The sequence below is a fragment of the Rhododendron vialii genome, chromosome 11a, assembly GCF_030253575.1.
Source record: "Rhododendron vialii isolate Sample 1 chromosome 11a, ASM3025357v1".
NCBI classification, from domain to species: Eukaryota; Viridiplantae; Streptophyta; class Magnoliopsida; order Ericales; family Ericaceae; genus Rhododendron; species Rhododendron vialii.
In genome coordinates, this window is record NC_080567.1 from 35,798,653 (window position 1) to 35,813,230 (window position 14,578).

A 14,578-nucleotide genomic window follows, 5' to 3' on the forward strand; every position below is an offset into this window, starting at 1 on the left:
AAAACTATCAGAAGACAGGTTTTTCAAGTATGCCACAATGCAATAACTAGAGCTGCTAATGATCCAAGCCGAGCCACCCCCTTCGAAGTGTTCAAGCTCGGGTCATTCAAAACTAGTCTACCTCAAGTTCACAATAAAAAATTGAACTCAAGCTCAGCTTGAGTAGTACTGACTACTGAGGTGTTCAAATTCAGTTTGACAACTAAACAAGCTAAGAGCCTCGAGAGATGATCAAGCCTTTTCAAATGACCCGAGCTTTATTACACGAGTAGAGTCACAACTAACTCGAGCTCAGCTCGATAACTAAACGATCTCAAAACTCAAGCTTGAGCACGACATGTTTACAAACAAGCCGAGCAGAGCCCATGACTAGAGCTGCGAATAACTTTGTACGTTTGCAGCCCTAGCAAAAACCATACAAGACCATTTCCAGAAGTTGATCAATGGCAAAAATCAGCAAAACATGCAATTCTATAATCAATCGCAGATCTGTATAACACAATTATCGAACACATAATCGAGATAGAATAATATTGTGGCATCGACACAAATTAGCCGAAGCAGTTCACATCCAAAATTAACAACCATATCATCAAAGTCTCAATTCACCAAAACGACATAATCATCCTCCGGAAATAATTCAATTCCACCAAAAAAAAAAAAAAAACCCCACTAAAATAACAGACTAATATGAAGCATATGGGAAAATGAAGTTTAACGGTACGATTTCTGTAACCTTGCATGTGCACCGCACTAACTGAGCTTCTTCGGCTCACACTGCCTCGGATCAGCCACGAGCAGCATCCTATCATACCTAACGAGGATGTCCTTAATCTCCTTCTTCGACTGCTCGTAATCTTTTTCCCGCCTTTGTTACATGTATGTAAATCTTGTTACAACAGTGTATTTTTAAAGGTGGTATTCCACATATTCTAATAAATGAGAGTCAAAGGATAGCAAAACCAAAACTTACTTTATGATATTCATGGGAGCAAAATATACACACCAGGAGGTCCTAACGGCGGATTTTTCAGATGGGACGGAAGTAAGGTAAAAAGGGATAAAGAGATAGTCGGATAAAGCTCACCACCAAAGTTAAGAACTAACGGGATAAGATATCACCACCCGAGGATGAACTAGGGATACAGGGCTAGGGAACCGCTCACCACTCAAAGGAATCTACCTAAGAGATACAGAAACGGGGAAACTCGCCACCTATCGGAATCCACCGAAGGATAAGAGTTACAAGAAGAATTATCTTCTCACAAGCCAAAGGCTATTTTAATTCAAACACACTCTCTACTACCATTTCATTCATAACAATAGAATTTATAGACTACTTGGAACAACCCTCCAAGAATAGGAAAAGACACTTGCATTTTCAAGACAAGTTAAAAAGGACTTGACCATAGACTAATAGAAAAATGTGTTTGACTCTTTGAAACTCAAAAACCACTTAGAAACTTAAAAAGACTCTTCGATCGACGCAATGACTTCTTGAATAATTTCAAGGACTTTGACCGGCATCAGGTCCATACTTGGATGGATAAGATCTTAACGGAATTAGAAAAGAAAGGGAAAAGAAGATAAAGATAAACTACACTACAAGATAAACTACAACAACACAACAAACTAATCCAAAAGATAATTATTAAGAGATCAGATGAGGAAATATTGGCTAAGATATTCCTCATTCTTTAGTTGCAGCCTCCTTCATTTGGTGTAGGGCATCTTCAAAGCACTTTGCTAGAACTTGTGGGTCAGGTATGATATCTTTTGCCACTAGTATTTGCATATCAACTCGTCCTGCATAGCTCAACATGTGCATTGTGATTGCCTGCACCATCACCACCAACAACAAAAACATATAAAAAGCCATATTATTCAGCCTATTCAGTATACTTTATACTCCGTTTAGTTTGACGAAAAACACTTGCTGTGGCATAGCTTTGTTTCCACCAAAAAGGTTTTCTGGTTTGGTACCAACCCTGAAAATAATGGTGCTGGTGACTATGGTAGTGGTATGCGAAGATTGCAACAGCGCTAGAGGTGATTGAGGGTGAGTAATAATGATGATGCTGGGTAGTAGTGTTGATCCAAGAAACGTTTTCTCCACCTTTTAAACAGAAAACCATTTTTCACCAAAATCGGCTCATTTTTCCGTTGAACTGTTTCAATTCTGTTTTCCTATGGCACTTTCAACAAAGCAAATGGAGGATTCCTAGCTTCAAGAATGATCGGAGGGAAAATAAGAGCGAGTTTCAGAAGTTTTTACATGGGGTAGGCTAGTGTTATTCAACCTCAGATACTTTACAGGATTTCCGGCAATTGTAATCTCCTCTTTTGGGCCCATCACATTTGAGATTAAAAAGGTTGTGTTGCATACAATCCTGTAGTTCAACCTGGTTGCAACCTATATGAAAAAAACAACAAAAGCATCAGTAAATGAATCTCTCTCATGCGCGGCGCGCGCACACACAGAGACACACAAACACACATCCAATTGGAAATGCACCTTTGGTCCAAAACAGGACATGACAAGATAACCTCTCTCTCTCTCTTCTCTCTCTCTCTCTCTCTCTCTCTCTCTCTCTCTCTCGAGCACGCGCGCACACACACACACGTAATTGGAAATGCACCTGTGGTCCAAAATAGGACATGAGAAGCTTTTCCATGTTGTAAGAGAAGTGAGCCTCCAAAGACTGTTTCTTGTGGTCCATCATTTGTTTGGCTATCTTCACATACTGTAGAGGATTAGCTCCACTTCGACGATAATAAAAAGGTACGAGAAGCATACCAAATTTGTTACCCCACCGATTTCCTGAATTGCCTTTCAACATATCCGAAAGTTCCTGATCATAGCCATTCATTTCCAATTCAAGTTGAAATATGGAATGCCCATTATGCATCTATTTCTTCTTTTATGAATGAAAGATCTTCAAAAGAAATTAGGAAAGGGAAATGAATGGACCTGTAATCCTGATTGTTTCCTCAAATTAACCATGGCTAGTCCCGTAATTTGAACACCGTCTTGAAGAGCTAGACAAGATCAATGAACTCAAGTTTGTTAAGATGTAATGGGAATTGTTTGGGTTGAAAAGGTTTTGGAGATCGTGTACTACAAATTACCTTTTGGGGTTCGCAAATCCAAATATCTCGATAGTCCAGATGAAATTACGCCAAAAAGTACGTCGTTAATTGTCTGCATTTGCACAAGATTAGAATTAGAAAGATAAAGGGATTACAGTAATGATTCCCACATATACTTTTGTGCACATATCATGCACATACGTTTTTGTGGGACCCATATCGGGGACCCACAAAATGATCCAAATCGCTCATCTTTTTTAAAATATTTTTTGGAGGGTTCCTGTAAAAAATCAGCTCCAACGGATATCGGTAAGAGCTTTCTCGGAAATCGTAAGGTGAATCATTCTGTTTTGCCCTACGATTTCTGAGAAAGCTCTTACCGATATCCGTTGGAGCTGATTTTTTACAGGAACCCTTCCAAAAATATTTTAAAAAAGATGAGCGGTTTAGATCATTTGTGAGACCCCAATATGGGTCCCACAAAAATGTATGTGCATTACATGTGCACAAAAGTATGTGCAAGTAGCATTGTTGGAATGATTATGAGTTTAAAGCTTTAATTAGAATTCTTGTAACAATGAAGTCTCCACACGGTCCACAGTCTACACATCCATGATATAGAAGCGAGAAAGTTCACAACATCATGCTAGCTACAGGTACTTGAATCATTTGTATATTCCTTGCAAGGATGGAGCAAGGGAAAGTACTAGCGACAGTTGCCACTGTCGCGTTCCGATTTTTACCGGCGGTCGCCTAACCCACTCTTTAGGGCAAAGAGGTAACGCTTTCAAAATCATGACTTTTAAATGCGACGATTGTGAATTTGAGTTTGATAGCTGTGATTCGGGCTATTGTTTGAAAAATGGAGTCGCTGCCTAACATTGAGTTCAGGTGTGTTAGGTCACCCGTTAAAACTATTTTGCGAAGAAAACGGTTTTAACTCTTTTTTTATTTTCCCGTCTAAGCAAATTCTTCTTTCAAACGTGGCTTGTAATTGACTCCCATTCGAGGGTTTGTGAAAATAGAGATGAGTTCAGAGATTTACTATTACGTGCGGGGAAGGTGTTAGGCACCCCACATCGTCCTCTCGGTATTTAATTTTCAAAGTCGGCCTTTTTCGAGTAATTATCCTTGGAAAATAAATAAAACATAAAATGGGTGCAATTGAGCTGTTGATTGATTAGAAGACAGTCGGTCCTATTTTCGTGTTTAAGGCATGTGGAATCCTAGAATCGTCGGGACCCGAATGTTGATTATGAGATTTCATCGACAACGAACCAACTACTTTAATTTCAACACCATCCTTATTGACACGAAAAGAGTACCTCACTTATTATAACAGACTCAATGATTTTCTTTTCATTTATGTTGAAATAAGGGTGCAAAATGGTAATCCGAACAATGCAACCTTACTTCCGGTTTTAAGTGAAAAGGACATCATTGTGATATTAATCTAAGTAAAAAAAACATTTGAGTTGAATTGAAAGGGGGGAAATACCCCCGCTTAGGATTACATCTTTCTCACCTTGTGCGGTTGATTTTTACAGAGGCGTGGTCAGAAATTAAACCAGACAAAAATATAACTAAAAATAGCACAGAATTCGATCCGTACTTATTTTTAGTTATATAATCGTTGTTGTGTACTCCTGACTTACAATGAGCTATAGGATCGAGAATTTTTGCTCGAACCTAGACTAAAAGGGCTTCGGCCTTAGAATTTCAGAGATGTGTTTTTGGTTTTTTGCAGAGGGAAAGGTTTTTTTTTTTGGAAGAGGCCAAAGTTTTTTCATTCTTCGATTTTTGAAGAGTAGAGATTTGGTTTTTGGTTTTTCTGTGGGAGGAGAGTTGTTCTCGGCCTTTTGGCCTGGGAAGGATAGAGAAGGGAGTTTTATTCTATGGGCTGAGAGAGAGAGAGCGCGCTTCGGTCTCTTTCTTTCTTCTTTCTCCCCTCCCCGTAGATGCAGCAAATGGGCATGCATTTTATAGGCCAAGAAACAGTTGCATGTGTTGCAATACAATGGATGTCTCTTCTCATCCGTTTCCCAGCAGAAGTTGGCCACACTGATTGCTCTTGAACGGAGACTTACCAGTTAATGCACCGAAATTCCTGGTAGGAAGCAATTGCACCGACTGACATGGTAGGCTAATGTTATTCGAAATTTGTTTGGAAAGGGGGCGTCCGGGATTCAGAGATTTGCGCGCTGCTGTTTAACCAAGCTTTATCAGCTAAGATGGCTTGGAGGATTGTTCAAAATCCTGAGTCGGTTTCAGGCAAGGTTATGCTTTCAAAATACTGTAACAAGTCTCAGTTCCTCAGTGTAAAACCAAAATCCAATTCTTCAAGAAGGGGGGAAGAGTATTTTGGGGTTGTAGGACCTCTTAATTGAGGATTCGAAATAGGAGTTGGGGGATGGGAAGTCGATTGACCCGTTTCAGGATCAATGGATTCCGACGGTTGCAAATCCTTCTGTGTTTGTTTCGGTTGCGTATCATATGGCTCTTAAACAGAGTAATCAAAGGCTTTTTACTCAGAGGGAGCGTTTTGAGACTTTCTAGAAAAAGCTTCGGTCTTTTATTATTCCTGCTTTGTTTATTTAGAAGTTGATGCTAATGAAGGATCAGTAAAAGCTTCGTACAGAAGGGGCGTGGCAGAAGGATTGATCCGTGGGGTGCTTTTGCTCGGGTAGCTGTTGATGATAAACAAAGGGAGATCGGCCGCAATGGGAGGAGAGATGTTATCAGCAACAATGGCGGAAGCTAAGGCCCGTTTAGATGCCATCCAATCCAACGGTGTCTGGAGCCGGGGCTTTCACCGACAATTTGTTGCTTTTAAAATTTCTGCGCAAGGATATCGACCCGTGATGTGTGGATTACTTCTCTAATTTAAGATATTAGGTGTACGGCTGATAGGTTTGTTTCTTTGTCTGTTGTAAAAATTAAACGATTAGTGGTCCACTTCGCCCATAAGTTGGTGAAAGTCACCCTAATATGGGATGGCTATATTTGTAATTCGGTTATTACATAAAGGCAATATTCCAGTTTCTCAAAAAAACAAAAAAAAAAAAAAAAGTTTCTGCCTTTAAAATAATGCTACTAGATCACAAGATTTGGTTGTTGAACTTACCGCATTAGTAACGACTTTTTTCACCGCTTTCATGTCATCCAACCAGAACTTCGCTGTGGCAAGCTTCCTCGGCCACAGCTCCACCCCAGCGCCGCCGCTCACGGCGGTTGTCTTGTCTTTCACCCACAAAGCCCTCAACACAAACTCCATAATAAAACCCAACCCCATCAGCATTCCCACCACTACCTTCCACAACTGCGTCCATTGCTTCTCCTGGTTTGACGACGAATTAGAATAAGTACCCATTGAACCCATACTCGACCTCCGATCCAGTTCATGATCGGCCCTCCGGCACCACTCTTGAAGCATCGACATCAGCGAAATCCCGTCCCCCAATGCATGGTGGATCCGAAAAACAATACAATTGTGAGCTCTCAACAGGTGTACCTAAAGTTTTAAGTTTCAAATGCATTATAGTATTATTCGATCGAAGAAAAGTAATTCCTTTTATTTATTAGCAAAGAGAAGTAATTTTTGCACTCTACTTCACATAAATATATCTTTATCAACGATAATGAAAAAAAAAAAAAAAAATAGGGTGAATGCCAATACCTATTATTGGTGAAAGAAGACTAAAATTTCATTTTTATCCCTTAAACTATTCATGTTTTGTTGACTCCGCCCCTCAACTTCTAATTGCACCAATTTAGTTCTTAAACTTTTTGATTTTCTCCAATTAAATCCAATTGGTAACATCCGCTTAATCAATGGCAGAAAACACTTGTTTTTTTGTTTTTTTCCAGTGTTGGGTCTGGCAATTTTGAGGGCAAGAGGTAAGCCATGCCATGAATATAGGACAACCACCAGGACCACATCAACAAATTAAGCCAAACATGCACACACTCTCTCTCTCACGGCCCACGACTCCCACTTGGATAGGGGATCGAGTACAATAATGTTTGACGGGAGTCCCCTACTATTTATTGTAGTTCGTTAAATTATGAAGATAGAGACTTTAAACATAAAATTAGGTTTTTTTATTGGACTTTTAAATGAAAGTTCAATTAAAAAAATAAGATGGCTTAGTTCAACTAGCTTGTGGTCTTTAAGTCAAAGATATTAGTTTTAGGATATTTTTTGATAAATTTCACTCACCTCCTTTGAGATTTCTGTCAATTACAAGGAACTTTCCTGTTTTTTTCTAAAATATCATTGACCTTCTTTGTCTTTGAAACTATTATCAAGATTCCTCATTCCGTTAACTTTTCAAGCACCCAAAAACCGTTAATTTGACTATGAAAAGACATAAATGCCCTCTCTTTTACCACAAATCTAACCACGTTTATTGCCCTTCCGCATTTTGGTCATTTATTACCTTATGTGATCTGTTTTCTGCCCATTAATTTAAATTGTTGTTACAAAATTTGATTTAATGGGAGAAAAATTAAATAGTTGAAGGACTACATAGGTGGAATCAATAGTTGAGGTACAGAGTAAACAAAACTTGTATAGTTTACGGGATAAAACTGAAAAAAACTTGTGAAAAAATAGAGATTAAAACAAACAATTATTAGAGTCTATAATTAAAAAGCAACATTATAAAAAAAAAAGAGTTTGGGACATTAAATAACTTGTATCCATAGAAAATCCGGCTTAACAATAGATAGTAACTAAACAGGAGTTAACATATCATTCCATTTGCCATTACGAAAGTTATTAGTTTTTTTGGCATCATCTTCCAAATCAACAATATACTTCAAAATTTATTTTTTAGTACTTAAAATTGTACACAACACAATTCTCAAAGAACACAAATTTTAAAGTACATTTATAAAATAGTGAATAGAAAAAATCATTTGGAAAAATGATTTTAAAACTCTCCTTTTATTGATTGGCACTCTCTTTTTCGTCTTTATTTACTTGAAAGGATAAAAAATGACTCAAGATGTATGGGTGATTTAGTAATTTTATACTGTATGAATATAAGACAATTTCATACGAATAAAAGGCAAAAATAGGGAATGCCAATGGATAAAAGAGGAGTGTAAAAATCATATTCTCAATCCATATGAATAATAATGCTTTGTTCAATACATATGGAAAGGAAGCAAAATGAAAAGAAAGTTTAAAAAATTTCCCTTCCTTGGTTTGGTTTGAGGGGGAAAGATGAGAGAAAATGGCAAAATAGTGTTCTAAGAGCATCCACACTTATAAATGCGACTTTATTTTATTTTATTTTATTTTATTGTCATTTTCTTTGTTGGCCAATGCATAGCAAGGGTGTCATACTCATGTATGCCAATTTGCATTTATCATTCTCGTTCTCTCTCTCCTTAAATGACATTTGCCCAATTTGAGAAAATTTTGAGTTTGTGGGTGTGGGTCCTGTGGGATGCTGTTTGCCATTTTTGGGAAATGGCCACATGTGTCAGATTTGTCAACCGGTATGGTTTGCTCTAAGGATAGTATGGACTGTGGAGGAAAATTTTCCCCGTCTTAATTATTTTCCCTTTTCCTTCCTTGCTTTCCACAAATTTCAAGCAGAGCATAAATAAGTGATTTAAGATACGAATGAAACACCAAAATTAGGAACAGGACCTCCCACAGCGGCTTGTCGTAGCTGAGCGGCAATGAGACGGCAAGGTCGGCGACATAGTCGTTCACCGCTTCTTCATCGTCGCCGGCGTCAGAGACGGGTTCTTCGACGACAATGACGTGACGGCGGACGTCAACTTGGGTCTGGCGCCAGTGCTCGCGGCCGTGAGAGTCTCGGACCAGGAGGCTGGAGAATCGGGGGAGTCGGACCATGACGGAGTTGGCGATTTCGGACGTGGCAGCCGCGACGTCGATCGGGTTCTCGCAGCCCATGATGCAGTGGACTATCTGGTGCATTTCGGGCGTGAGGAACAGCCGGCCCAGCGGGCTCAGTGGCTCATCTCTCTCTACTTCTTGGTTGCCCATTGTGTGTATGTGTTTGTGTGTGTGCGTGAGAGAGAGAGAGAAGGGGGTGAATAGCGCAATAATGATTTTCCTACACATAGGGAATTCATGGTAAGAGTCAGGCCTTTTTATAGAGTTTTTACTAGTAGTAACGTGAAAATCCTGCCGTACTAGAGCTGCAACCAGTCCTTGAATCATAAAAAGTGGGGGTGTTGGTTGGTCAAATGCGTTAAAGCCTAAAAGGCCATTCATTCAATCAGCAAAATTCACCTGCAAGAAACATTATCCAGTTTTCCTGGATTGCCAAAAGTACTCACTTTGTTTGGTATACATTTTAGAAAGTTATTTTTGATGTAATGAGCGGTAATGAGCAAAGAGAGATAGCGAGAAATTTATTGAAAACTATGTAAAAAGTAAAAAATTAATTTAAAAAATGGAGACCAAGCGGAGTGACTGTCTTTAATTCTCAATGGAGTACATTTTTCTCCAACATTAGGGGGTGTTTCTATTTTTCAAAAAAGTTCTTTTTTGAAAAAGAAGATAATTTCAAATTCAAATATAATGAAAATGAAAAATATTTTTTTAATTTTTTTTGCACCGTTTAAAATATCTTAATGAGATCTATCAAACAAGATCCATATTGGTAGGAAAATTATTTGCGTAAATACGTAATTTTTAAACTTGAAATTACCTTCTTTTTCAAAAAAAAAACTTTTTTGAAAAAAGGGAACACCTCCTAATTATTTACTAGCACCAGTCATTTTCCCTTCTACTATTTTCTTGTTTCCTGTCACTTTTGGTTTTGTCTTGTGAATAGATTTGCAGTAACTTGTAAACCAAAGTGTTTTAAAAGTGTTTTCAATATAAAACAAAAAGCATTGATCTTCCTTTCCAAGTCCGCTAAGATAGAGTACATTATGATTAACTATGTTACTTGTTTAACTTATTTGTGTGTGTGTGAGAGAGCGAGAGAGAAGGGGGTGAATAGCGCAATAATGATTTTCCTACACCCGGGGAATTCGTGTTACAATAATTCTAGTGACACACTCAAACACACACCCACACTCACATGAGTGGTGGGCCACATACACACACTAGAGTATGTAGTGTGTGTGGGACCTGCCACTCATGCGAGTGATGAATGTTTGTTTTGGTGTGAGTTTGGGTGTGGTACTAGCACCATTATTCATGTAGGGTCAGGCCTTTTTATAGAGTTTTTACCAGTAACATGAAAATCCTGCAGTACTAGAGCTGCAACCAGTCCTTGAATCATAAAAACTGGGGGTGCTGGTTGGTCAAGTACATTAAAGCCTAAAAGTGTTGGTGTGAAGGGTGTAGATATTATTCTTTTCCTTATTTAGCTATTTGAATTACTTGTATTCCTTATTTAGCTTTGTGTACTACAAGACGCCCTTCTCTGTCGAATGAATCTTCAAATCAGTTAGCTTGAACGGGGAGTTTGCCCTTCTCTCTCTTGATTCTCTTTCCCAAACAAGCATTTCCACCGGGTACTATTTTTTCACTGGAAGGGAAAACTTAAAGTAATAAAATTCACTCACATTATTTTACTCCAATTTTACAAAGTTATTTTTCTTTCTCAGGTCATGCCATTAATGCACTCTTTTATTCAAATTTGTACTTAAATTTGAGTTTATCCAATGAAGTAAAAAAAAGAGAGTAAACATTTGAGTAAAAACTTTTTTCTAATGAAACATTATAGGATTCAGGGAGCGTGCTGCACAGCTACGTGTTGTGCAGCGTGCTGCGCGGCCTTCAGAGCCGCCTTGCTGGCATCGGCCCGACGATCGAAGACGTCCACTGCGTAGAGCTCGTCGAGTACTACAGGTGTACCAAAAATCAACCCGATCAAATATCGTTAAATGCCTCATCGGAACACATATAATTCGAAAAGAATGGATTCAATAGTTTTGATCCAGTGTTTCGTATCCATTAGGATTCATTTTTTTCCAAATTATATGTATTCCGATGAAGTAGTTAACGATATTTGATCGGGTTGATTTTTGTTATGCTTGTAGTACTCGACGAGCTCTACGCAGTGGACGTCTCTGATCATCGGGCCGATGCCGGCAAGACGGCTCCAGAGGCCGCGCAGCACGCTCCCTGAATCCAACATTACAAGCTTTCTTTACTTTTCTGATTTCTCACGTTAAAATGGATGATTAATTTTGAAATATTATAACGAAAAAGCTAAACAAAAACTTACAAAAAGAAAAAAGTACCAAAAATATTCCAGATCACAAATTTAGGGAGAATGTGGCTCAACTTTATATTCTTATATTCTTATCAGAACACATGATTCAGTGCTTTGATACTATATTAGATTGTTAATCAACTCATCTAAAAATATTCACTTTTAAGCAAAAAAGTACCCTTTTTTTTTTTTTCATTTTTTAGCTTAAAAGTAAATCTTTCCAAAAATATTTGGGTAAAAGTAAAAAAAGAATACTTTAAAGTTTAACACAAAACTAATAAACACGAAATTTTTTTGAGTTTCAAAAAATTTTTGAAAAGTTAAGCTTAACTCAACCTATTACCCCTAAATTTAAGTTATGCGTGAGAATCATATAGATTCTGTTCGGTTTGAATTTTGAGGGAGATTTTTAAGAGTAATGAGTATAGAAAGATAGAAAGAATTACCGGACAGAGGTGTGGACCAGATCATATCCCCAATTCATGGTCTCCACTCTTGAAATCACTAATTCCATGACAAGAGGTAAAATATTCGTGAAGATATGGTGTGCCAAGTTGAAATGTCAATTATACCCTCCTTTATATATCACTTCCAAGCCTTAGCCCCAAATTTTCTCCCAAAATTAGCATTTTCTCCCTCTCTCACCAACCGCACCCACCCCTCTCTCTCTCTCTCTCTCTACGCCATTTCCAGTTCTGATGGAAACCCATCTTTTCCAATCATATATATCCAAAGGAGCAACCCATCTTTGTGTTCTTGAATCAGCCAAACTTTATGAGTTATATAATGGAAACAGTCGAAAACACATCTCCAAGAAGGCAAGAATTGATATTTGAAAATCGTGGGTATTGACTGTGGGTTTGATTTATATGAACTGAATCTTGGGTCTTGTAATTTCAATTAAAATATGTAAATTTGTGTTACCTCCACTGATTTAAGTTTTAGTTGGGAAAAAACGATACTAATTTGGGTTTGATTTGGGAAAAATCGGAACTAATTTGGGTTTGCCTTACAAAAAAATTTGGTGGTGGTTACTATGGGGGTTGAGGGGTGATGGTGCCGGAGATGGGGGATGGTGGTGACGGTAAAGAGATTAAGGGATTTTGTGGTTTGTGAATGACAAAGAATTTGGGGTTTTCAAATTGACGGGGGGGGGGGGGGGGGGGGGGGGGGGGGTTGGGTATGGCTGGGGGTGGTGATTGCTATGAAAGTTGAGGGGTGTCGGTCCTGTCGGAGATGGTGGAATGGTGTTGGGCCTTGTGGCGGTGAAGAGGAACAAGAAAAGGGGAGATGGCATATTTCAATAAAAATGACGTAGTCTTTGACAATAAAAATGATGGTCTATTTCAATATAATAAAACGTCTGTTTCATAAATTGACTTGCCCTTTTCTAGATGAATAAAGTTGGTTGAACTTCAATGGGAGATGTCATTCATTGAACAAGATATGACTTGGTCTTTATCAGTAAAATTGATGGTCTGTTTCAATATAATGAAAAGTTTGTTTCATATATTGACTTGTCCTTTTTTTGTCCAAATAAGGTTGGTTGAGCTTCAATGAGAGATAACATTCATTGAACATAATATGACTTGGTCTTTATCAATAAAAATTATAGTCTATTTCAATATAATAAAACGTCTGTTCCATATATTGACTTGCATTTTTTTGGCCCAAATATGGTTGGGGCTTCTAAGCACAAACGGTGCCGTTTTATATTCAGGGGCAAAATTGTCCCAACTGTTCCACCGGAGTTATGGTTATCATGTATTTGTCATTAAAAGGCTTCCTACCATCTCTGAGTCATTTCAAAAGTGTAGCCCATAAAAGTGGCAATTAAGTCTTTGGTACACCTCTCCCCGGTAATTCTCCCTTGATGGAAATGAGGTACTTTATGCGTTGTCGGGATCCCCAGTGGGCAGTCCCTAGCAAGACCCTTTCTTGTTTCCTGTCACTTTCGAGCTTAGTGCCTACTAGTGTGTTGTAATGGGAGGTTAATTAAGACAATCAGCTGCATGATTTGAGGAGACCAAGGTGACCCATGTTACCCCAAGTTTAGTCTCCCCATATCATGCCTTAGTTTCCTATATTTTCCTAAACCGTAATTACGTTTTTGGTTTTTGCTTTTGTCGATCTTGTGTATAGATTTGCTTGTAACTTGTAAACCAAAGTGTTTTAGTTTTTTCACTACAAAACAAAAAGCATCAACATCCATCCCCTTCCCCAAGTCTCTTAAGATAGAATAAATTAGGATTAACGAATGACAATATATATATATACACACACACACACTTTATATCCAATGAGGGATCCTGCACGGGCTTACCGTGCGGGACTCCCCTTTCCCGGTCGAATTGCAACGATCCGGGCCACTCAATGTGTTCAGAATGTAATTTTAAGGGTACCCGCGAGAAATCATTAAAAAAACAGAGCAGTTTTTTACTGAACCGTTCAATAAAAAACTGTTTGGATCAAGCCCTTCTCGATCATTTTTTTTGCTAATTTCTCTCTCTCTCTCTCTCTCTCTCTCTTAAAATCACGTTCTGATCACTTTGAGCGGCTCGGATCGTCGCAATTTGATCGGGAAAGGGGAGTCCCGCACGGTAAGCCCGTGCGGGATCCCTTAGGGGAACCGGACTCTCTCTCTCTCTCTCTCTCTCTCTCTCTCTCTCTCTCTCTCTCTCTCTCTATATATATATATATATATATATATATATATATACACACACACACACAAAGTCTATGTTACTTGTTTAACTCCTTGTTCGTCCGATCCAAAGGTTGTAGTTTTACTTTTGTTCTTGTTTACATGGATCGATGATGTGATCTTGGCGGGAAATGATCTGGAACAATTCAAGAAATCAAGAGATTTTTGAATTATCATTTCGAACTTAATTAAAGACCTTGGAAATCTCAAATATTTCTTAGGCATAGAGGTTGCACGTTGAATAAAAGGAATTTATTTGTCGCAAAGAAAGTATGCGCTTGAAATTCTTGAAGACACTGGATTCGTTTGAGCAAGACCCGTAGAGTTTCCTATGGAACAAAACCTTAAGCTTAATGAGCATGATGGAGAACTCATGAAAAATCCTTCTACATAGCGTAAACTTGTGGGACGACTAATTTATTTGACCATTATAAGACCAGATTTTGTGTGTGCAATGTATATATTGAGTAAGTTCATGGACAAGCCACGTATACCTCATGTGGATGCAGCAGCACCGAGCATTGAGGTATATTACGCAAGCACAGGGCCAAGGGATCTTGTTATTAGT

At 38.4% G+C, this 14,578-nt stretch overlaps 1 protein-coding gene and 1 long non-coding RNA gene across 2 annotated transcripts in view; one reads left to right on the forward strand and one right to left on the reverse strand.

Annotated features, from left to right (window-relative positions):
* Window positions 1-9,184, forward strand: part of LOC131308236 (uncharacterized) — a 28,517-nt gene extending 19,333 nt beyond the window's left edge. Inside the window, exon 2 of the long non-coding RNA XR_009194389.1 lies at window positions 9,148-9,184. This is a non-coding gene — a long non-coding RNA (uncharacterized LOC131308236). The remainder of the gene's footprint in view (window positions 1-9,147) is intronic.
* Window positions 1,297-9,161, reverse strand: LOC131308229 (wax ester synthase/diacylglycerol acyltransferase 4-like). The gene is made up of 7 exons (XM_058335098.1): window positions 8,753-9,161; window positions 6,215-6,601; window positions 3,130-3,202; window positions 2,972-3,039; window positions 2,640-2,852; window positions 2,276-2,413; window positions 1,297-1,837 (listed from the first exon to the last, which is right to left on the reverse strand). Exons 1-7 carry the CDS (start codon window positions 9,113-9,115, stop codon window positions 1,691-1,693), a joined length of 1,389 nt encoding a protein of 462 aa, XP_058191081.1. The 5' UTR covers window positions 9,116-9,161; the 3' UTR covers window positions 1,297-1,690.
* Window positions 9,185-14,578: the final 5,394 nt, after the last annotated feature.